This window comes from Microcebus murinus, chromosome 3 (genome assembly GCF_040939455.1).
Source record: "Microcebus murinus isolate Inina chromosome 3, M.murinus_Inina_mat1.0, whole genome shotgun sequence".
NCBI lineage: Eukaryota > Metazoa > Chordata > Mammalia > Primates > Cheirogaleidae > Microcebus > Microcebus murinus.
In genome coordinates this window covers 22,130,430-22,154,429 of record NC_134106.1, presented here as the reverse complement: position 1 = coordinate 22,154,429, position 24,000 = coordinate 22,130,430, and the positions used below count along the sequence as shown (strand labels likewise).

Sequence of the window (24,000 nt, the reverse complement as noted above, 5' to 3'; positions counted from 1 at the left end):
TTTTTATATGTTATTTTATAGATTAAAACTTTTAAATCATTTCCCCCAGCTTTATAGTAATGTTAATTAACAAATAAATTCTGCATATATTTAAGGTGTACAAAATGGTGTTTTGATATACAGTTGATATTTGAACTGCATGGTCCACCTACACAGATTTTCTTTCACCTCTGCCACCCTGAGACAGCAAGACCAACCATTCCTCTTCCTCAGCCTACTCAATGTGAAGATAATGAGGACCTTTACAGTGATCTACTTCCAATTCATGAATAGTAAATGTATTTTCTCTTCTTTATGATTTTCCTAATAACATATTCTTTTCTTCAGCTTACTTTATTCTAAGAATAAAGTATATGATACATATGACATACAAAATGTGTGTTAATCAACTATTTATGTTATCATTAAACTTTCTGTCAACAGTAGGCCAGTAGTAGCTAAGTCTTTGGGGAGTCAAAAGTGATATTGCAGGTTTTTGATTGCAGGGTTGGCACCCCAACCCCCACATTGTTCAAGGGTCAACTGTATGTATACATTGTAAAATGATTACTAGAATAAGGCCAATAATTGTCTTTTAAACAATTAACATGAAAATGAAATAATGTTGTCAATCATCAGATTTCTATTTGGCTCAAGATTTCTTGTATCCAACAGGAAGGGACATTCTTCATTATATTAGAAAATACAAATGTTGGTGATGGTTTTTATGTACCCCCAAAATTAAATTCTCTCAGCTTTAATAATATTCTACCTTGCTCCTCAGTCTTTTTTTTTTTTTGAGACAGAGTCTCGCTTTGTTGCCCAGGCTAGAGTGAGTGCCAAGGCGTCAGCCTACCTTACAGCAACCTCAAACTCCTGGGCTCAAGCGATCCTGCTGCCTCAGTCTCCAGAGTAGCTGGGACTACAGGCATGTGCCACCATGCCCAGCTAATTTTTTCTAGATATATTAGTTGGCCAATTAATTTCTTTCTATTTATAGTAGAGACAGGGTCTCGCTCTTGCTCAGCCTGGTTTCAAACTCCTGACCTTGAGCTATCCGCCCACCTCAGCCTCCCAGAGTGCTAGGATTACAGGCGTGAGCCACCGCGCCCGGCCTCCTCAGTCTTAATGCACTAACACAGTTCATTGAGACATACCATACCTCTCCTAATGGCAGCACATTTGGGGCAAACCTGTGCATTTTACAATCACAAATAAATGTTTTATTCAGGCCGGGCGCGGTGGCTCACGCCTGTAATCCTAGCACTCTGGGAGGCCGAGGCGGGCGGATTGCTCGAGGTTGGGAGTTCGAAACCATCCTGAGCGAGACCCCGTCTCTACTAAAAATAGAAAGAAATTAATTGACCAACTAAAAATATATATACAAAAAAATAGCCGGGCATGGTGGCACATGCCTGTAGTCCCAGCTACTTGGGAGGCTGAGGCAGGAGGATCGTTTGAGCCCAGGAGTTTGAGGTTGCTGTGAGCTAGGCTGACGCCATGGCACTCACTCTAGCCTGGGCAACAAAAGTGAGACTCTGTCTCAAAAAAAAATAAAATAAAAAAAAAAATGTTTTATTCATAGCATCTCTTCATGTAACAATTTCACTCTATCCATCATAACACAAAAAAGTAGAGTTTAGAGCAGAGGGCTCTATTCTATTTAGATGTGGGTTTCATTCAACTGGGAGCAACTGCCAAAAAATTCATATTCACATACCACTCATATCTGCCACAAGCAGGGGAGGAAGATCAGATGATGCTGAGAGAGAATGACAACAGCACTTGTGCCTCTTTTCTCCTCTAAACTTCCCTCAACTCACAGCCACTCACCTGAGTAGCAAATCTGAATAAGCACAAATCTAGGGATAAGCAACCAGGGCTCAAAAGCCAAGGTAGAAAAGAGAAGGAGGCCTTATACCTTGACGGAACACCGTGCCCACCAATAACCAGTTACCTGCAGGCATACAGCATGTTGGACATAAAGGTCACTGGGTTGGTACTTCGAGATGTGTCCATTACATAGATGACAACTGTTGGAAATGAGGATGCCTAAAGCCACAAAATAAAGCGTTGGTCATATGGCTCATGACCTGTCCCAAATCTCTTTTCCCACCACCCTTAGCAAGGGAAAACCACTTTACACAGGATGAACAGAGCTTCTACAACTCCCTCCCATATAAAGTCTGAGACAATAAAAAAGATGCTGATCCAGTCCAGCCCTCTAGCTACTCTTTAATTACGAGTCCTAGAATACTCACCAGGGCCTCAGTGATGATTGTTCCAGAAGCTGACCAGGTGAATACCTCAATCTGTCCAGGTGTGTCAATCAGGACATATCTGTGTCAAGAAAGATCATTTAAAAAGTGTTATAGGCCGGGCGTGGTGGCTCACGCCTATAATCCTAGCACTCTGGGAGGCAGAGGCAGGCAAATCATTTGAGCTCAGGAGATCGAGACCAGCCTGAGCAAGAGCAAGACCCCATCTCTACTAAAAAAAAAAAAAAAAAATAGAAAGAAATTTGCTGGACAACTGAAAATATATATGTAAAAAATTAGCCAGGCATGGTGGCACATGCCTGTAGTGCCAGCTACTCAGGAGGCTGAGGCAGAAGGATTGCTTGAGCCCAGGAATCTGAGGTTGCTGTGAGCTAGGCTGGTGCCACAGCATTCTAGCCCGGACAACAGAGTGAGACTCTGTCTCAAAAAAAAAAAGTGTTATACAATACTGAAAGACATTCCACCATATAAAACACTAAACATTTGACTATCCAAGCTTAGAATAATCTCTGCACATTGCTAAATCTACCTTCCTCCCATTACCCTTAAACTGCATACCATACTCCCCCAGACTATTCAATGTCCAATATTCATCCTAATGGGGAGAAGCAAGCGATCATGAAATGCTGCAAGTGATCACAGGGGAAACTATGATAGTTATAGGAACATACTGCATTAAAAATGAGAAATATGGGCAGGGCACAGTGGTCTCTAATTCTAGCACTTTGGGAGGACAAGGCAGGAGGATCAGTGGAACCCAGGAGATCCAGACCAGCCTGGGTAACACAGCAAGACCCCATCTCTACAAAAAAAATAGAAAAATTAGCTGGGCATCATGGCACACGCCTGTAGTCCCAGCTACTTGGGAGGCTGAGGCAGGAGGGTTGCTTGAGCCCAGGAGTTTGAGGTTGCAGTGAGCTACAATGACACCACTGTACTTTCGCCCAGGTGACAAAGCAAGATCCTGTCTCAAAAAAAAAAAAAAAAAAACAAGAATATGGGTTTTCTTCTTTCAGTGATGAAATTGCATAATTCTATGAATATACTAAAAGTTACTCTAGATTATATACTTTAAATGGATGAGTTGTATGGTATGTGAAGTATCTCCACACAGCTATTTTTGAAAATGGACGAAGATGTGTTGCCAAAAAATAGGGAGGAGGGGGCAAAGATGTGAAAAAAGCAGGAAGAAAAAATGAGAGAAAAAAATTGGCAAAGAATTTTCATAGACATTTCTCCAAATATATACCAATGGCCAACAAGTACATGAAAAAATGCTTGACATCATTAGTCATTAAGGAAATACAAATGAAAACTACAATGAGATACCATTTCACATGTTCTATAACTAGAATGATTATAATCAAAAACAAGGACAATAACAAGTGCTGGTAAAGTTGTGGAGAGATCACTGCTGGTGGGAATGTAAAAAATGGAGTATCTATCCTCACAATGTTAAAGCTAAAAGAAAAAAAAAAAAATGGAGTAGCCACTAGGGGCTGAAAGGAAGGGAAAATAAGGAGTGACTAAGAGTGAGTATAGGGTTTCTTTTTGCAATGATGAAAATGTTCTGAAATTACAGAGTGGTTACCAATGCACGACTTTGTAAACATATTAAAACAATTATATATTTTAAAAGAATGAACTTTATGGTATGTGAGTTATATCTCAATAAAGCTATTCTAAAAATTACCTCTAGTATAATCCCATTTTTATAAAAAACCTTTATCCAACCATCCTTCTATGCATAGAAACAGGTGGAATGCTAGTCACTGAATAATGATAGTTATTGCTAGTGGGAATCAGGGTGATAGCTTCATCTTTTAAATATTATGCACTGTTTGAATTTTTTTTTTTTTTTTGAGACAGATTCTCACACTGTTGCTCCGACTAGAGTACAGTGGTGTCATCATAACTCACTGCAACCTCAAACTCCTAGGCTCAAGTGATCCTCCTGCCTCAGCCTCCCAAGTAGCTGAGACTACAGGCATACAACCCACCCACCCCCACACTAGTTTTTTCTATTTTTGGTAGAGATAGGGTCTTGCTCTCATTCGGGCTGGTCTTAAACTCCTGAGCTCAAGTGGCAATCCTTCTGCCTCAGCCTCCCAGAGTGTTTGGATTACAGGTGTGGGCCACTACACCCAGCCTGTTTGAATTCTTTATAATGAGCATATGTCCTTTTGTTATAAAATAATAAATTATCTTCCTTTTTTAAAAAAGAAAAACTATTAAAAATTTAACAACAGTTAATCATAGGTAATAAACATAATCTTTAAAATATTATATTTTGATAGTTTTAAAATTGAAAACTTTTCTTTCCATTTAAACAAGAGTTAGAAAGGTACTTCAGAGGCTTTAATGCCAGACAAGCATGATTTCCCAAGAGAAGACAGGCAGACAACTGAATTTGGATAAAGTCTCAAAATAATTCCTAAGAAGCCAGGTAAATTGGGGGCCAAAGTAACTGGAGGGATGAGATAATATTAAATTTACCTCTGTACTCCACAACATCTAAGAATTTTCTTGCCCACTTTCTTTTACTTCTAATGGTTTCATCTTAATCTATACCGTTTCAGAAGTTGATAGTATCCCAGACCATCCCAAAAGCCTAGAATGTGTCAACTACAGAGTAATAAATGTTAAAATGAAATCACTTACTTAGACATGCTTTGGGCCTTCTCGATAAATTTCATCACCTAAAAGAAAAGAAAGCCAATTATAACAAGATATTATTTCAACACAAAATCACAGGGCTCTCTCCAGAGTAGCGTGACTCATAGGTACCATCAACTGCTAAACCTCTGTGTTCTCAGTGTTAGGACACCAATGAATAAACTCACTGAACTGAAGAAGCACTGCCACATCACAGCATTGCAACCACATCCTGGGGCACAGCACAAGGATCTGAGAAGCTGAAAACCCAGCTCACCACCATCAAGTCATATCTCTTGGTGCTTTGGAAAAATGTTAATGGTCTGTCTCCCGGAATGACATCAGAGTAAAAAACCAATGATTATAAAACACTCTTATGGAAGTAGGTGACAGAGAAAATCTTAATGGCGACAAATATTTGTCACAAGTAAAATGCCCTACTATCTTTCTATCCCATGCCTGCTAGTCCAACCCACTCCCCTGTCACCCTAGCCCATCCTCAGGGTAGCACCATAAGCAAGCAATAGATCCAGGAAAGAAGCCAGGTCTCTTAGATTTTTGTTTTATTGGCTGTTGCAAATATTAAATGTATAGTGTCTCAAAACACTAATCATCTTCTCCTAATCTACTTCTCTGTTTACCAAAATGCCTACTTATTTTCTATATTTATGTTCAGGTTTGCTACTCTTCTTACCAATGTAATCAAACTAAGACATTTAAGAGTCACAGATTTTTGTGTTGACATATGTAAAGACAAACATACCTGATCAAACCTGGTAGCAAAAAGATTGAGTGAGGTCACTATGCCACCATTGGGCCCAAGTCCATATCTAGAAACTAAGTTGAGGACTTAAATTGTTCATAGATTAGATTATAAAGTTCATACCTAGGTTATCACTCACACAAATTGCATTATGACATTGGAGTTCCATTAATGGATATTGGCCACCTAATCCTTGACTACCATGCAACTTTAACCAACACGGGGAAACTATCAAGGTCTTGTTGACTCATTTATCATTTTGGGAATAGCCAGGCAAAATAAAGAAAGCAAAGTGGGTAGGATACAGTGGCTCAAGCCTATAATCCTAGCACTATGGGAGGCCAAGGAGGGAGGATCACTTGAGGCCAAGAGTTCAAGACCAGCCTGATCAACACAGTGAGACCTTGTCTCTATGAAAAAAAAAATTAGCCAGACATGGTGACACGTACCATAGACCTAGCCACGAGGGAGACTGAGACAGGAGGACTACTTGAGCCTGGGAGTATGAGGTTGCAGTGAGCTATGACTGCACCACTGCACTCAGCAGTGAGACACTGTCTCTTAAAAAATAAAAAAATTTCAAAAATTAAAAATAAGTAAAAAGGCAAAGTGAACAAAATGTAATAGATATATCAGATAGTGAAAGCCTGGTGGCTTTAGCCATTAAGATTACCTATATTGGCTGGGTGCAGTGGTTCATGCCTGTAATACTAGCACTCTGGGAGGCTGGGGATGGGGGGATTGGGAGGATCGTTTGAGCTCAGGAGTTCAAGACCAGCCTGAGCAAGAGATCCTGTCTCTACTAAAAATAGAAAAAATTAACCGGCCATGGCAGCACATGCCTGTAGTTCCAGCTACTGGGCAGGCTTAGGCAGAAGGATCACTTGAGCCCAGGTGTTTGAGGTTGCTGTGAGCTAGGCTGACACCACGGCACTCTAGCTGGGGCAACAGAGTGAGACACTGTCTCAAAAAAAAAAAAAAAAAAGATTACCTATATTGCCTATGAAAGACTTAGTGGGAAAATAAAATTAAAAAGATTACCTATATAACACTCCTTGCTCTGATCCTCACTAATCAATCAAGCAACCTGCTGATTATAATTAGTCCTACCTAGATCTACCCACAGGGAAAGTACACATTTCACACAGCAATGTATTAAGAATTAATTAATCCAGCTAAACATATGTATTTCTGAGTTTCCCTGTCTAAAGAAGTAGTGACCAACGGATGATCCTCCAAGGCAATACTACCTTGTGGGACCCAGGCAGGTGTCAGTTATCCTCTCATTCTCTCTGCTTTCTAATTACAAGTCTGCAGTCTGGGGAAATGGTAATAAAACTAAAATCATAAGCTCAAATAGTATTTCTGATCATCTATAATACCTCTCCCACATTAGTCTTCCATCCTTCTAATAAAATTACTTTAAAGCAAACAATGTTTTTGTTTGTATATTTCATAAGGAAGGGCAAAAACACTCTTTCAAAGCTATAAAATAAACAGACAACAACTAAGTAGGAATGAGTCAACATCAGAGTAGATGTGGAAAAGGATACTGCTTCATGACTTCTTTATACTTCACAGTGTCACGAATATCTGAAGGGGACAAAAAAGAGGATTAACTGAAATTTAATATATACACCTTTAATTGCCTACTGGTGACAAAGGCAATGCAGAATGATTTTTAAAAAGGAATCAATCTGTCCAGTAATATTGACCTAAACCTATCCACCAATCTGTAGACTTCCCTCAACAACTGTTAAAATTCCATCCTTTAAGTGAAAAAATGAGAAATTTTTTTCTAAACTTTTCCCCAAATGATCCATGCTTAATAGATCTTCTTTTCATTAGCATGTCTGGGGTACAAGAAACTTATTAGAATTAAGAAGAGACAAAGAGGAAGAGGATTAGCATACAGTGACAGCCTAGAAATCAGGAAGCCCAGATCCTATCCAGAATCATAGCACTGGGCCAGGCGTGGTGGCTCAAGCCTATAATCCTAGCACTCTGGGAGGCCGAGGCTGGAGGATTGCTCAAGGTCAGGTGATGGAAACCAGTCTGAGCAAGAGTGAGACCCCGTCTCTACTAAAAATATTAGAAATTAATTGGCCAACTATAAATATAGTAAAAATTAGCCAGGTATGGTGGTGCATGCCTGTAGTCCCAGCTACTAGGGAGGCTGAAGCAGAAGGATCACTTGAGCCCAGGAGTTTGAGGTTGCTGTGAGTTAGGCTGATGCCATGGCACTCTAGCCCGGGCAACAGAGTGAGACTCTGTCTCGAAAAAAAGAAAAGAAAAGAATCACAGCACTGGATCACATCCATTCTTTTTTTTTTTTTTTTCCATTCTTTTTTTTGTTTTGGAGACAAAGTCTCACTCTGTTGCCCAAGCTTGAGTGCCATGGCATCAGCCTAACTCACAGTAACCTCAAACTCCTGGGCTCAAGCGATCCTTCTGCCTCAGCATCCTGAGGAGGTGTGATTACAGGCATGTGGCACCATGCCCAGCCAAGTTTTTCTATATATTTTTAGTTGGCCAGCGAATTTATTTCTATTTTTAGTAGAGAAGAGGTCTTGCTCTTGCTCAGGCTAGTCTCAAACTCCTGACCTTGAGCGATCCTCCCACCTTGGCCTCCTAGAGTGCTAGGATTACAGGCGTGAGCCACTGTGCCCAGCCCACATCCATTCTTAATCTTTATTAGAGTCGCAGACTCTTCTTAGTCTGATGAAAATTGGGAACCTCTTGTCAGAACATTGTACATATGCATTATACACACATTTTCCCATGTACCTGGGTGTGGAAAGAAGATTCCTACATATCAATGAGTAGACTACAGCACAAGAACCCTTATACTCTGACTAAACTTTGAGAAAAGAAACTAAATGAAAAAAGTTTATGTATCAGAGTTTGCTGAAGAGTTTATAGCCTCGAAGTGAGAGGACTGCCTTTCTGTCACTTCATTTTCCCAAATAACAATAGCCTGACACACTAGGGTCAGAAAGAGAGAAAAGATAAAAGTGAATGGAAAAGAAACAAAGACATTTAGGAAAGAGGAAGGAGTAAACAGAGAGAAAATGTGACTAAGAGACATGCCTGTTTAGAAAAAAAATGCAGCTGGGCATGGTAGCTCACGCCTATAATCCTAGCACTCTGGGAGGCTGAGGCAGGAGGATCGCTTGAGCCCAGGAGTTTGAGGTTGCAATGAGGCATGATGACACCACTGCACTTTGGCGGGGGAAACAAGAGTGAGATTGTCTCAAAAAAAAAAAAAAAAAAACCAAAATGAAAGCACTAAGACTGGCATGAAAGCATGAAAGACTGGCAGGCTGGAGGCTTTTCATTCCCTTTGAAGCACTTCACACAAGTTATGATATGGTTTACTTACCAATATTAGCAGGAAAGGGAACTTCATGTACAGCTGGGTCCAGGTTGATCACATAAGGTGGAGAGCCTTGGCTATGCAGGTGTCCCGTGAGCCTCTGCAAAGGGAAAGGAGTGGGAAGGAGTCAAAGAGGGGGCGATAAGGGGACAAGAGAGAACTTCCATTCCTTTATTGACCATCCTAAAGACTTTGCACTTAGATTTCCTTCTACCTGAAATATCCACCCCTTATGTCCCCCTCCAACATTCAACACTCAGTTCAAACGCTACTGTTCTTTATCACCTATCTAACAGAGCCTCCTCTACTCTTGATTACTTGTTTTGTATGTTCGTACGTAGTGGGCTTTTTCTATCTCCTCCATTAAATATTTAGTTCCATGAATGCGAGTATCTAGTTAACCTCATTTTCGCTGTAACCTCAGTCCCTGGAGCATGGTAGGCGGTCGAGAAATAATTCTTCGGCAAATCTTCATCGAAAACATGTATGCTACCACTCTATCATTCTCTAGGGTTTCTTGTAAGCCCCTTCCTCCAAGAAGTTGGCACTTTATTGGCAAGACAATTCCTGAACAACGTGGTTAAGCTGTACCAAGTACGCACTGAGGGTGCAAAGAGAGCCTTAATTAACCTGGCAAGGGTCTTAGAAGGTTTCGCGGGGATCGAACCGCAGTTGACTGGAAGTCCATGAAACCCACGCGTCAGTACCCTCCAATTCCCCCAAGAGACCTCCCTCCGTTTCTCCCTGGCCTTCCAACCACCACAGACAACTTCTCACGCGCCCCTACTTCGCCCGCACTGTGTAAATCACCTGCACAAAGGTGGTCTTCCCGGATCCTGCCATTCCCAACACCAAGAGACACACTGGGGGCCGAGGGCCCCCAGAAGCCTGTGCCTCAGCTCCGTCTGCGGGCGCCGCCATCTTTCCCCTAGGCCCGCCCACCTACCATGGAGACGCCGCGTGGCTAGACAAACTTCCGCAACGCTCTGGGCTACGAATGAAAATAGAACCATTGGCGAGCAAAGGGAAGGGTGAACGGCAGGGTCGGCTGGGCATCTCCTTAGTGTCTGACCCGGCTAGGGGATCGACCAGTGACAGTGGCGGGGGCGTGGGGGTGCTGGACAAGCGAGGGGAAGGCTGGGGGGATCAAGGAGATGGGCTCTGACCGCCGTCCGGTAGTGCCTGGGAAGGGCAAACCCTGGTCCCCAGGAGGGCGAGAGGAGATGCGATACCAAGGGCAGGGTTCACACAGTAAGAAAACGAGGAATGTGCCTGTCACTTTCGCCCCGCAAAGAGCTGAGAGCAGAGCCGCTGGAGAACCGGCTGATAGGGCTTATTCAATAACCGAGGCGTTCAGGGCCGTGACTGGGGCAGGGTGCGACCCCCAGGGGTACTGGGCAGTGCCAAGATCCTTTGCGCACCGACCAGAGAAACTACAAGAACTGTCCACGTTTGAACGCTGTTCCCACGAGTCTCAGGCCCTTGACACTAGTGCTCGCTCCTTGGCGATCACCCCCAGTGAACTACACAGTGGCCATGACGTTGGGGATGAACGCTTGGATTCCAAGTGCAAGTAGGTACTGAAGGGGACCTTCCATCTCACTGAAGGACTCAGAAACTAGAGGAAGATGATGAGAGTCGAGAAAACTATTCTTACTCTCCATCACCCTGTTTCTGTGGCCCTTTGTAGCTGCTACAATGTTCGAGTAAGTCCTAAAATCTGGGTTTCATAGTCAGGCTCTGGCACTTGCTAGCGGTGTATAAATCATAAGCAAGTCACTTAAACTCTCTGAACCTGTTTTCTCCTTTTTAAAATTGAGGTAGTACCTTGTGGTATTGTAGTGAACCCACTGTAAATTGTAAGCTACATACTTCATCTTTACTGCCAGCTGTATCCCCCATACTCCATTGCAAGGTGTCTGGAATATAATGGGTACTCAAAAATATTTTCTTGTATGAATAAAGGACAACTGTGTATTTTTTATTTCCTAAATTTTTATTAAGAAGTGATAGAGGACTGTCTCATTTGTTCTTTCTTCAGGTTTGCTGAGGGCCTCAAGTCCCCTCCATCATATTTTAGTCTAATAAATAATTTTTTAAAGCCAGGGAAGCTAAGACAGGCGGAAAGGATCCTTCAAGAAAAAACACTGGTGGAAATGAAGGAACTTAACAAGCAAATAAAACAAGCTCGAATCCAGCAGGAACCACTGCTGAAGGACAACAGGCAGCTACACACAGAAAAGTTACTTGTCCAGGCTGAGAACAAATTCTTCCTGGAATACGTGACTAACAAAACTGAGGACTATAGAAGGCAACCTGAGAAGCTGTGGAACAGCTATGTACAAAAGCGTGACGAGATTGAACAAAGACGACAAGAGTCAGCCTCCAGATATGAACAACAAACTTCGATGCTTAAAACAGAGCTCTTGCAAATGGAAAAGATTCAATCCAATTTGAAGCAGCAATTGCAGGCAATGAGGGACATTTCTATATTAAGAGAAACACAGGAACTAGAAATACAGACATTACAGAAGGAGGAGAAAAAAGTCCAAGCTGAGGGAGCTGCAAAGAAACAGAAAGCACAGGTCCAGTTCCTCCAGGAAAAAGCATTCCTGGAGAAACAACTAAGTGAGCCAGACATAAGGCAGCTGGGAAAGAGAAAAAGAAGGGAATACAAGAGGAATGCCCAGGCCTTGGAGTTGGCAGCAAAGCAGTCTATTTTTGAATTCTCCCTTGGCATCATCAGAGAGAACCAGCAGTTACAGAATAAATTGCTGCAGCTAACTCAGCAATCCCAGAAGTTGAAGGCTACTCAAAGCCAGTTAAAAATTAGGAAGCAGCAGCTGCAGCAGGAACAGTGGTATGTGGAGTGCTTAATCCGGGGGAGGCAACGACTACAAGGAAGGCATAATTGGTGCCTGAAAGAACAGGATGCTCCAAAGACCACATCCACCCCTCCCCTAGGCACCAAATCAAGAATTAATCCAAAGTAATTCTTAAAATAACACTGATTAAATAAGAACTGGAGTAAGCACACTTAGGTACTACATTAATCTGGTTAGGAAGGCTTGGATTTCAGATTACTACTGTAAAATATCCATCATGGTGAGTTCCTGTGGAGGATTAGGTGCTTTTTTCCAGCCGCTCTACTAGGTATTTGTGTAACCAGCTTCCCTTAACTAGCTTTTTCTTTACTTAGCCCGTGTTAATAAACAATATGTTCCACAAATCTCTAGTCAACCTAATACATGACCCTAATTCCTAGCCATTTCTCAAACACCCATACATCAAACTAGCTCAAAAAAAAAACCAACTAGAAGTGAAAGGAAAACACTTGTGTGATTTATGTGGTTAAATTAGATTTCTCTATAGAGAAAGTACCTTTAAGGATAACATTTTCAGATTGACTTTGAAGTGCTTTCTGCTCAGTAAATAGCTAACTAACATCAATTTATCCTCATTCCTTTCAGTCAACTCAGCAGACAAAATGTTTATAAGCTGTTTTTAAAGTTTGTGCCAGTGACCAGATAGCTCCTTCTATAGTTTTCTCATGAGTGAAAAAGTACTCTGGTAACAGCAAGTCTAGTTAAGTACTAGGCAGAATGACCTTTCATCTGATGCTAAGCCCCCTACAGTTTTAGCTTTGAATATATTAGAAAGGTAAGCAAAGATGAAGGGGACATATATTAGGTCAACTCTTACTTTTGAAAATGTTTTCTTTGAAGAAACATCTCTAGCATTGAGATGACTGAATGCTCCTGCTCATTTACAGAAAAAGTATCAAAAGAAAATTTTTAAATATTTGGGCAACCCTTTTTGAGAGTCTTGTGCCATCCATTTCCCTAGCAGCATTCTAAATTCCAAGATGGCAACTAAAATTACTTAACGTTTATTGTAGTAAGTAGTTTTAGGTCATTTATTGCATTTTCTTACATGTGTACTTTATAACACATGAAGTACCTTTTATAATTAATGTGTGACATACATTTATGCCCATTTAATAGAACTAGGGTAGTATTTTAACTTAATATACTGATTTTTAGGGTAGTTGTATTTTTTTGCATTTATAACATTGAGTTTAGATCAGTGATTTACTTGAATGCTGACTCCTACTATAAGAATATAATCTCATATTTTAATTGCTCCTCAACAGGAAAATATAATTAACTATGTTTTTCAGAAATTATTAGTGAAGAACTTCAAAATAATTTTCCTTAATTTTCAACTGTGTATGTGAAGTGAATTCATTTAAAATTGGGTTAAAAGAGGATTCTCCTTCAATGTGCCTTTACCTTCTACCTTTAACAACTTTTATGTTAAATATTTTTATGTAGTTCCTTTGTTACTAAATGTGTTTTGTTATTAAAAATAAAAATATTCAAGTAGTTCTTTGGACTGAAAATATTAAAAAATAATAAAAGCATGATTATTTACCCATTGATCTTATTGTTCCAATGTGATGAATTTTGTACTTCATCATTCTTCTTATTACCACTCATGTATGTCTTATATTAGTGTGCAAATAATAAAACTGTAGTTTTAATGCAGAAATTAGAACTTTAGATAGCATGCAGGTACTTTAACCTAAATACTTAAATTCATGAGCTAAAAACAGAGAAAGACTAAACTTGGAAAACATGGTATCCAAGACAGATTAAAGCCCTATTCTCTATATATTTTCTCTAGGAAAATATATGCCTAAGGCTGATAAAAGAAAGTAGGAAGGATCTTAGACTCTCATTCTTCAGCTGTTAATTCCCCTCCTGCCATTGCTATCTTGTCTAATTTAGGCATGGATAACCTCCATCTGATCTTAGTTTATTTTTACTTGCTATTATCCCAGTTAATGGATGTGATATACACTGGTTAGAGCTGTCCGTTTCATAGTAAGGGCTTAAAGACATTAAAGGATGAATCACATCTGATAAGGTACTTTGAAATCATCCATACCCCCAAGTGAGCAACAGGTTGGCCAACTAAGACCTGAACCTACTTTTTGTCTGCTTTGCTATGAAGAAAATTAAGCAGGTTTTGTAGAAAGTAATGTTAAATGGAAAAGAGCTCTGAGGTGAAATTTAATACCTGAATGATAAAATGAAGCCTGCTGTGCAAAAACTGGGTTCACCATTCCAGGCAGAGGCAACAATGAATGCAAAGTCCCTTAGATGGGAATAAGCTTGGTAGGTTCAAGGAACAGAAATGGGCATGTGGCTAAAGTGTATTCAGGGAATGGTGAGACAACATGGGTGGAGAAGACGAAGTTGGCAGGAGTATGAGCAGCGAGGCCTTGTAGGCCATGGGCTTTCAGAAGGTGAATGACTTACAATTTAAAAAACCTACTACAACTGTTATGTGGAGTGTATCCAATCCAGAAAAAAGTAATCAATTAGGAAGCTATTGTTGCAGTCTAGGCAAGAGGTGATGATAGCTTGGATTGGGGTGGCAGTAGAGTGAATAGATTAGAGATTTATTTGGTAGTCGACAAGACTTCCTAATGGATTTGCTATGAGAAGAATCAAAAACTATTAACACATTTTTGGCCCAAGCATCTGGATGCACAGCAGTGCTATCTGCTCAAGTCGGGAAGAAGTAACTATAGGATGAGTGAGAGACAATCAAAGGTTAAGATGAAGCAGAAGTAAAATTTCTAGTGTTCCCTTTTTAAGGAGGAAGTGAACAGAATATATTTTTCTTTTCTGTTAACTTTTAAAAAAATATTTCTGACATACAAAAAATACAGGAAGTTACAACAAATCCACTTTAAGAAATTATAAATTTGGCCGGGCGCGGTGGCTCATGCCTGTAATCCTAGCTCTCTGGGAGCCGAGGTGGGAGGATTGCTCGAGGTCAGGAGTTCGAAACCAGCCTGAGCAAGAGCGAGACCCCGTCTCTACTATAAATAGAAAGAAATTAATTGGCCAACTAATATATATAGAAAAAAAAAAAATTAGCCAGGCATGGTGGCGCATGCCTGTAGTCCCAGCTACTCGGGAGGCTGAGGCAGAAGGATTGCTTGAGCCCAGGAGTTTGAGGTTGCTGTGAGCTAGGCTGACGCCACGGCACTCACTCTAGCCTGGGCAACAAAGCAATACTCTGTCTCAACAAAAAAAAAAAAAAAAAGAAAAAAGAAATTATAAATTCAGTTGAAATCCCTCTGAATCTCATTATCCTAAATTTGATGTTTATCATCCTGTGTGTGTATTCATGATATTTATATAAATATAGGTAAATACGTAAACATATACCCACAGACAGCATTGTTTTTGCACCTTAAATAAATAGTATATTTACTGGATTCTCTAACTTGCTTTTCCCAGACATTATTTTTGAGATATATTCATGATGATGATACAAGCCCTAGTTAATTTTATAGCTTGTACAGTATTCTACTATATGACTATATCACATATTTTTCCATTCGCCTAAAGATGGACAAGTAGGTTGTGTATCAGAGTAAGCTCACAAAGAGACCCATGAATGTATAATGTCTCAAATAACAAACATTTGTTGCTTGCTCACATAAGTTTCAGGTAGATGTTCCTGGTTGGCAAGTGGGTCTCCTTCACCGGGTGTTTCAGGCAATCAACTATCTTCCATTTTGTGTTCTCCCAGTCCCTAGGGCCCCATCATCATGTGCATCTAGCTAGAAAAAGGAAAAAGCAAGCATGGAGGTATACTCACTCCCTTAAAAGTTCTAGCCTAGAAGTGGCACACATCACTTCCACTCACATTCCATAGGAGAGAATATAGCTTCTACCTCTTCACTATGGAGACTGGAGGTGGGGGGGGATGAGGAAAACTGAGAAATGCAGTCTAGCCATTTGCCCTATAGTCCTATAATTTCTGGTGGACAGCTACTAGTCTCTCATACACATTTCCAGTGTCTCTCTATTGTAAACTGTTCTGTGATAATCACTCTTCTTTATGTCTCTTTGAACACTTAGGCAAAGGGAAACGTTTCTCTGTATATATCTAGGAGTGAAACTGCTGAGTCTTTAGATATATATCTTCAACTTTACTATTTTAGATACTGCCAAATCATTTTCAAAGTAATTGTACCAACTTACATTACAAACCATGTATGAAACTTCACAATGATCCACAATCTAGATATACCTGATATTGTCAAACTTAGTTTGTTATTCTAATGAATTTTTTTTTTAACTTAAAAACTCAACAGTGTGATCAAGATAGGCTATACTGAGTCCTGCTGATCCTTGGCCTCGGTAAGGAAAAAGAAAAGGAGAGCCTGCAAGGGCCCTGAATGAGACTGGGCAAGTTTCCTATATTAATTCATTTTAAACTCAGATTAATCATTTCAACCAGCGGATTTTAGGAGCTAAAGAACTGAGACAGCTGCATTTGGAGCTTATAGCAAACTCATCCCCAGCTCTAGCCATCTTTTTACCCCCATCCAGTGTCAACAAGGAGTCATGTAGCAGTTCGGAGTCAAAGAACAACTGGAAACATCATTCTAACTGAGAGTCATTTATTTCTTTTGTCATTGCCAAACATTCCCCAGTTCTTACTCACCAGAAATTAACATAGCTTCTTCATTTCTCCTCCCTAACAACCCTCATCTACCAAAAGGGCTTTAAGGGTACACTGCCAATGAAAACATAGAGTGGATATGCCATGTCCTTTGCTACCTATCCTGGCAGTATCCAAATCAGGTTTCAGTGCTCCCTTGTTGGAAAGTGGTCTTCACAAAAGCCTGCATTTTAAAGCTATTTGGAGGAGCACAGAGAAAAGAGAAAGAGTTGAATAGCCTTTCAGAATTTGAAAAGGTAGTACTTGTCCTTATCAGAGTTAATTTTTTGTATGACATATGCCACAAGATAGGCAAGAATATATAAGACCAATATTTATGCAAAAGGGGGAAGAGAATCCAGAAACATGACAACAAAGCTGCTCTAACCAATGCTCCAGAGAAAGCAACCCTCAAAGAGAAATAGCCCATTAAACATTACCAGGTAGGCATGAGGTATGGAAAAAGAATTTTCCTTTCCAGCTCCAGATAAATATCTACATCTGGTGTCAAAGTCTCAGGATATAAAGAGGATAGAACTCCATATATAAAAGAGGATAGAAGGACAACATTCTCAGAAAATTCAAAGAGACAGGGGTTGGCTAAAGGGATTGATGAGGACTTACTGGGGTGCAGACTAACAAGTGAAGTAAAGTCCAGTGGGGAAGGAATGTGCACCTTGGTTTCCAATCTTAGTGGCATTACCAGGAGCACTAGGAGACCATGTCAAAGCATCAGGGGCAATGCTATTATTTCTCAATCCTTAAAACCAAGGGAGCAAAAGTAAACTTCAGGAGGGTACTGATTGTGGTAATGGATGAGGCCTCAGGAAAGTTGGGGCAGTATTTATTGCTGCTTCTACCTTTTCTTTCCAGTCATTTTAATGGGACACATTACTCCTAAGGTTGCATGTCTGTAGATCTAGTCACTGCTACTTGGTACAAACAGCATTTCTCAGTATAACCAGTGTAGGGAGGTTCTAGATTTTTCATCTTAAGTCCATTTTCTTACTTTCAATCCTAAAACCATATTGAGAAGACAAATAGCCTCCATAAAGTTTGCTTCCCAAGGAGACACGGGAACCATATTACATAAATGACAACAGTTCTAGCTTCTAGGCTTGTTATATCACAAATACAAAATGATAAATCAGTTATGGTTTTAAAAATTAGTTTGGAATGGTTTTATAAGCTAGATGATAGAGTAGCTACTAAATCAATGGATCTTCCAAGAACATTCTATACCCCAGGAAGGAAAGAACAACCAAACAGGTTTCTTAGTCTTATACAGGGCAAGAGGGGCCTATAGTTGGCCTTAAGAGGGAACTCTTTGGGCAAGATAAGAGGAAAAATAAGAGGACTCCAATGAGGAATAGCAGGAAAACCTACTGAAAGGGGACAGGGGAATGAAAGTGAATAAGAAGGGAAGACAGTGAAATTTACACAGGAGGAAGGAACTGAGAAAGTCCCAGCCTTACACAAACAGCTGAAAGAATCTTCACTCAGCCCCATGACTCAGTCCTCCCAGCACATGTCCCCGTGACAACAGCATCACATCCGCTCTCCTAGGAGCGCTTTCACACTGACTGCCTATTTCCTTCCTCGTTTATGATTAGTCTTTGGGGGCTTTACTTTCTGGAACTGTGCTGGCACTGGCTCCTGCTCTGGTTCCTTACAGGAGGACACTACCAGTTCCTCATTATTCCTCCTCTGATCCTTCCCTACTCTAAGACTCAGCTCTGTCTCAGGAAGCTCAATGCCAGGCTGCTGCCGCCTTCTTAGAGACCTTCTGCTCCTGTGCTGCTGCCTCCGCTTTTCTTCTTCTTGCTGCCGCTGCTTTATCTTCATCAACTTTTCAAAGCTTTTGGTTGTTGTTGGGTTTACAACAAACCAATCCTAGAGAGGCAAAATATAAACATTATCCAGTCAAAAACATAGTGAAGAGCATAAAGAAGGGATGTGGGAAGAATGATAAAAAAGGGGGCATGATTAGGGCAGAACACAGTAAGAAGGAAACAGACATGGGACTATACCTTAGAATTCCATATTTTAAACTGCAGAAATCTAATACAGAGCAGTTATTAGAAGTACATATTAGTACGGCAAAACTCTGGGTACTTTAAACCTCTTTGACCCTCACTTTAAAAAATTAAGGAGTGGGGGACATGAAACCCAACTACTAAGTATTCTTGCCCCTACCCCACCCCCCAAAAAAATCCTTGAATCTAATTAAGTGCTCTGATCAATCTTCTAGATCTGTGAATTTATAGGAAATAGCCAGGAAAGAGGAATACTACCGCAGGATACAATCAACAAAATCCAGAATGTTGATAAATGTATTTGACAACCTGGTTTCTTCAACAAATGGCAAGTTAAAAAAAAAGGAAGACAAAGCTTCTAGACCTATACTAAACAATAAGATAGCCACTGGTCACATGTGGTAAATGAGCTATTTAAAAGTGGCTAGTTCAAATTGAGATATGCTTTCAGTGTAAAATAAACACCAAATTCCAAAACTTTGGCATGGAAAAATGTAAAATATTTCATTAATAATGTATTAACATGTAATTTTTTTATATATTGGGTTCAATTATTGAAATTATTTCACCTGTTTTCTTTATACTTTTAAAAATGTGGCTACTGGTAAATTTTATTTATTTATTTATTATTTTTTTTTTTTTTGAGACAGAGTCTCGCTTTGTTGCCCAGGCTAGAGTGAGTGCTGTGGCGTCAGCCTACCTCACAGCAACCTCAAACTCCTGGGCTCAAGCAATCCTACTGCCTCAGCCTCCTGAGTAGCTGGGACTACAGGCATGTGCCCCCATGCCTGGCTAATTTTTTCTATATATATTAGTTGGCCAATTAATTTCTTTCTATTTATAGCAGAGATGGGGTCTCGCCCTTGCTCAGGCTGGTTTCGAACTCCTGACCTCAAGCAATCCGCCCACCTCAGCCTCCCAGAGTGTTAGGATTATGGGCGTGAGCCACCACGCCCAGCCTAAATATGTGGCTACTGGTAAATTTTAAATTACATACATGGCTCACAGTACCTTTCTATTGGATAGCCTTGCTCTAGATTAAAACAGATAAATACAATATTTGGACCTTTTTTGATCCTGATTTGAAAAAACCAACCCTGAAAAACAAATTATGAGACAATCAGGGTAATTTAAAGGACTAAATACATGAAAATATTAAATAATCATTGATTTTTTTTTAGGTGTAATGATGTTTGTGGTTATATGTTTTTCAAAAGTCCCTATCTCTTAGAGATACATAGCAACAGAAGTATTTACTGGTAAAATAATTTGCTTTAAAATAAGCCTTTAAGGACGAAGAGGAGTGAATGAGGTTTTTTTATTTTTTATTTTTTTGAGACAGAGTCTCACTTTGTTGCTCAGGCTAGAGTGAGTGCCGTGGCATCAGCCTAGCTCACAGCAACCTCAAACTCCTGGGCTCAAGCAATCCTCCTGCCTCAGCCTCCCGAGGAGCTGGGACTACAGGCATGTGCCACCATGCCCGGCTTATTGTTTCTATATATATTAGTTGGCCAATTAATATCTTTCTATTTATAGTAGAGACGGGGTCTTGCTCTTGCTCAGGCTGAGTTTCGAACTCCTGACCTCCAGCAATCCGCCCGCCTCGGCCTCCCAGAGTGCTAGGATTACAGGCGTGAGCCACCGCGTCCAGTCTAAATGAGGTTTTAAAAGAAACAAGATTAGTCATACATTGGTGACTATTGAAGTTGGCTGACTGAACCAGTATACTGGGTTCATTACACTACTGTCTCTATTTTCATGTGTTTGAAATTTTCCATTAAAAAAGAGTAGTGTAAGAAAATGTGAGGCAGGGAGGAAGTAACAGGGTAAAGATGTTTTAGCACCCCTAAAATTCATTAATATACGCATTAATCAGTGAACAAATGACTGAAAGCTAGTCCCAAACTAAGCAAAATTTGTTGGTTCCAACTTTTTAGGAAGAAACCAGAGAAAACAATTATCTATATAAAGGCCAGATTTTGTCAGGGGATAATTATCTTCCAAATACTTCCTGAAGCATAAAAAGATATACTATTATTATAAAAAAGATACGACTGCCTTCCAGAAGAAATCTCAGATTTTAGTTAAGGATTCCCAAAGCTTAACCAGTAAAGCAACAAGAACCACATTTGATGAAATTAATTAAAGCCTACATTGTTAAAAGCTATTAATTTGAGGGGAGAGAATAGCTGAAGGTGCTCCCTGTATTTTTTTTCATCAGGCAGTAATAGTTTATGCAGTAAGATATTCCAAGAGAATGTATATTCTACTCCTTAAGCTTTTGCAGAAATGGTACTTAATTATATAATAAAACAACATCCTTGTTCACCTGTACCATGAAAAAACTTTCCCCAAGAGAAAACTCTACCTTCTGAACTTTAAAGCATTTTTATATACAGTTTTTTCTTACTTTTTAATTTTGAAAAATTACAAACCTTCAGAAAAGTTACAGTAGTTCAATGAACACCTAGATTTACCATTGTTATTCTCTTTTCCTTTCTTTCTTCCTTCTTTTCTTCCTTCCTTCTTTCTCTTGCTGAACCATTTGCAAGTTAGTTGCAGACATCATTATATGTCATCCCTAAATACTGCAGCATGTATATACCTAAGAACAAGGGCATTCTCCTGCATAACTACAATACAATTATCACATTTGGGAATGTTAACATTAATACAACATTATAATTTAATATAGTCAATATTCAAATTTTCCCAATTATCTTAATGTCCTTTATAACTATTTGATGCAGTATTCTAAAGGACATTAAAAACAGGTTCGGGCCGGGCATGGTGGCTCACGCCTGTAATCCTAGCACTTTGGGAGGCCGAGGCGGGCGGATTGCTCAAGGTCAGGAGTTCGAAACCAGCCTGAATGAGACCCCGTCTCTACCAAAAATAGAAATAAATTAATTGACCAACTAAAAATATATATACAAAAAATTAGCCGGGCATGGTGGCGCATGCCTGTAGTCCCAGCTACTCAGGAGGCTGAGGCAGTAGGATCGCTGAGCCCCGGAGATTGAGGTTGCTGTGAGCCAGGCTGACGCCATGGCACTCACTCTAGCCTGGGCAACAAAGTGAAACTGTCTCAAAAAAAACAAAAAAAAAAACAGGTTCACAGAAGACATTAGAATGCTAGAAAGCACAGCAGTATAGAGATCGCTGTGACATAAACATTTCAAACATGTAAACTCAACTTTCTTCCCAAATGCCTGATTTAATTGGATTTAAGAGATTTTAGAAGAGCTCAAGGATGCTTACGGCCACAGTGATTTCAAAAGCTTTCACAGAAAAATACAATTATAGATCTAATTTTAGAAAGTATTTTAACTCCAATGTCTCTGGTAACCACTTTATAGTTATTTTCCTTGACAGTCCTAGCCCACAAAAACAAGGACAAAGGCCACCTCTCTTGTGGTATACATATCAGGCCCACAGGATTACAAAGACACGATGGGATGGGAGAGAGACCTCACCTCAGCATGGACAGAGTTGATGTGATACTTGACACCACTCTCTGACACAAATTCTTTCTGACATAGAAGACACTTGTACTTTCCAGCCACAAAGTTTCCCTATTTCCAAGAGAGAAACAAAAGAGGATTATTGGTAAATTCAGGAACACGTTATCTGGGCCATGTGCAGGGATTGTCAGGGATGAAAAGACGGAATTCTACTTCAGCGAAGATAAGAAGGAAGATCCAAAACAGCAATAGATTTAGGAAAACCAGTTTGGACTGACTATCACCAGGATCTGTCTATCCTAATGTAATTCTATACCAAACACCCACCCCACCTTCAACACAACCTGACATTCTCCTGCTCTTATTATATACCATGCTACGGTCTTCTACCTTCCTATGTTCCTTTCACTTCATTTTCACATTCTCTTGGTTCCTCCCCCAAAATGATCAAACTCCCAAAGTTCACCAGAGGTACAATGTGCAGTTCTTCCCACTATGATTCACTGTTGCAAAGAGCGCCTTGGAAATCCAGAATTAGAAGAGTACCATCCATAATACCTAGTTTAAGGACTCAGAAACTAGGATCAAGATGACAAACTCCTAAGCATTCCTGGACAGATCTGGTTTAGATGCCTACAACTCCCTTGTTGCCTTGAACTGAGACTTATCTCCCCTCCTGAAGCTTCAGGTTTCCATGGTGCTCATTTTGTGTGAGGAGATACTTCTGAATGGAATTGGAAAGTGGCAGCAATTCCCATGGCTGGTGGGTTGTAGGACACCTGGGTCAACATGGAAAAGATTCAGTGAGGTGAATGGCTATTAGCCTGACACCCTATCCCACCTCCTTATCCCCAGAGGCCAGTAAGTTCACATGGGTTTAGAGGATCTTCACTTGTCCAGATAAGCACATGTTAAGTTGATTCTAGAAAGTCTGTAAGGCCCAATAAAACAGGACAGGCCCAGTGTGGGAGAGGTTCCAGTGGAAGGAGCTAAATCTCTGGTAGGAACTCAGAACTAATATATTTGTCTCCAAATTCCTTTAATTGGCATGACTTACAACTGTGTTGGTCTTATCTGAGTATTGGACATACCCTGGCATCCCACCCAATAACAGACCAAGAATCTTTGGGACATAAAAAAATAAAGCAACCTCTGAATATAACAGCAAACAGGACAACTAGCTGTTCACCTAAACTGAATTCTCTTCCATGTCAGACTAGTTTAGAGGACATATTAAGATATTAAGTTCAAAAGGTTACAAACCAGTGTACAAGAGCCCAGGTGAGCTTTGAGGCCAGAAACACTACTGTAGACAGCCTCACAACCCTGAAAAAGAGAAGAGATAATGTGAAGACTATGTCAAATAGCTCCCTTCTCTTAGTAATCTGGCCATTTACATGACCAACTCTACATTTGGGAGGAAGATGATAAATAAATAGTGCCAGAAACCAAACAAAAAATTAATTCACATGCAAGCCACAAAAGCAACGAAAATCAAGAAAAGGTAAAAGAAAGAAACAGAAGGTGACTAAGGTGTTTAGAAAATCGTAAACCATTCTCTTCCTTGGTACTTTCTCTGACACTGAAGAGAAACACAGAAAATTGTATGGTAAGATTTTTTTAATCTGTTTTATTTAGCACAAATGCATCTCCCACTTCTTTTATATTTACTCCTCCCCAAAATACAGTATCCACTACAGCTGTGGTAGTTTAAAGATCGCTATAAATTCACTGCCACTCTTCTCATCAAGAAGTGGAATCTATTTACTTTCCTTTGAATCCAGGTTAGCCCTGTGACTCCTTTGATCAATAGAATGCCATGAAAGTGATGATATGCAAATTCTGAAACTAGGCCTTCAGAGATCTGCAGTTTCTGCTTTTATGTTTTTAGAATACTCTCTGAGAAGTCAGTCACTAT

At 40.0% G+C, this 24,000-nt stretch overlaps 3 protein-coding genes across 7 annotated transcripts in view; 1 reads left to right on the top strand and 2 right to left on the bottom strand.

Moving 5' to 3' along the window:
• Nucleotides 1–10,019, bottom strand: part of GPN1 (GPN-loop GTPase 1) — a 33,403-nt gene extending 23,384 nt beyond the window's left edge. The window contains exons 1-7 of the mRNA XM_012788301.3: nucleotides 9,863–10,019; nucleotides 9,059–9,152; nucleotides 7,230–7,269; nucleotides 5,677–5,743; nucleotides 4,920–4,957; nucleotides 2,241–2,319; nucleotides 1,937–2,031 (exon numbers count right to left, since the gene is read on the bottom strand). Of these exons, the coding sequence (XP_012643755.1) occupies nucleotides 1,937–2,031; nucleotides 2,241–2,319; nucleotides 4,920–4,957; nucleotides 5,677–5,743; nucleotides 7,230–7,269; nucleotides 9,059–9,152; nucleotides 9,863–9,973 (524 nt within the window). The 5' untranslated portion in view covers nucleotides 9,974–10,019. The remainder of the gene's footprint in view (nucleotides 1–1,936; nucleotides 2,032–2,240; nucleotides 2,320–4,919; nucleotides 4,958–5,676; nucleotides 5,744–7,229; nucleotides 7,270–9,058; nucleotides 9,153–9,862) is intronic.
• Nucleotides 10,020–10,219: 200 nt separating this feature from the next.
• CCDC121 (coiled-coil domain containing 121) lies at nucleotides 10,220–13,414 on the top strand. Its single transcript, XM_076000637.1, has 2 exons — nucleotides 10,220–10,619; nucleotides 11,094–13,414. The coding sequence occupies exons 1-2, from the start codon at nucleotides 10,276–10,278 to the stop codon at nucleotides 12,043–12,045; spliced, it is 1,296 nt and encodes a 431-aa protein (XP_075856752.1). The 5' UTR covers nucleotides 10,220–10,275; the 3' UTR covers nucleotides 12,046–13,414.
• Nucleotides 13,413–24,000, bottom strand: part of ZNF512 (zinc finger protein 512) — a 40,318-nt gene continuing 29,730 nt past the window's right edge. For 3 of the 5 annotated variants that reach the window (XM_012788292.2, XM_012788294.3, XM_012788296.2), the window contains 3 exons: nucleotides 23,346–23,408; nucleotides 22,095–22,193; nucleotides 13,413–18,475 (listed from right to left, as the gene is read on the bottom strand). In XM_012788292.2, the coding sequence (XP_012643746.2) occupies nucleotides 18,170–18,475; nucleotides 22,095–22,193; nucleotides 23,346–23,408 (468 nt within the window). In that variant the 3' untranslated portion in view covers nucleotides 13,413–18,169. Of the gene's footprint in view, nucleotides 18,476–22,067; nucleotides 22,862–23,345; nucleotides 23,409–24,000 lie in introns of those variants that run through there. The other 2 variants (XR_001160207.3, XM_076000636.1) reach the window with 2 other exon arrangements.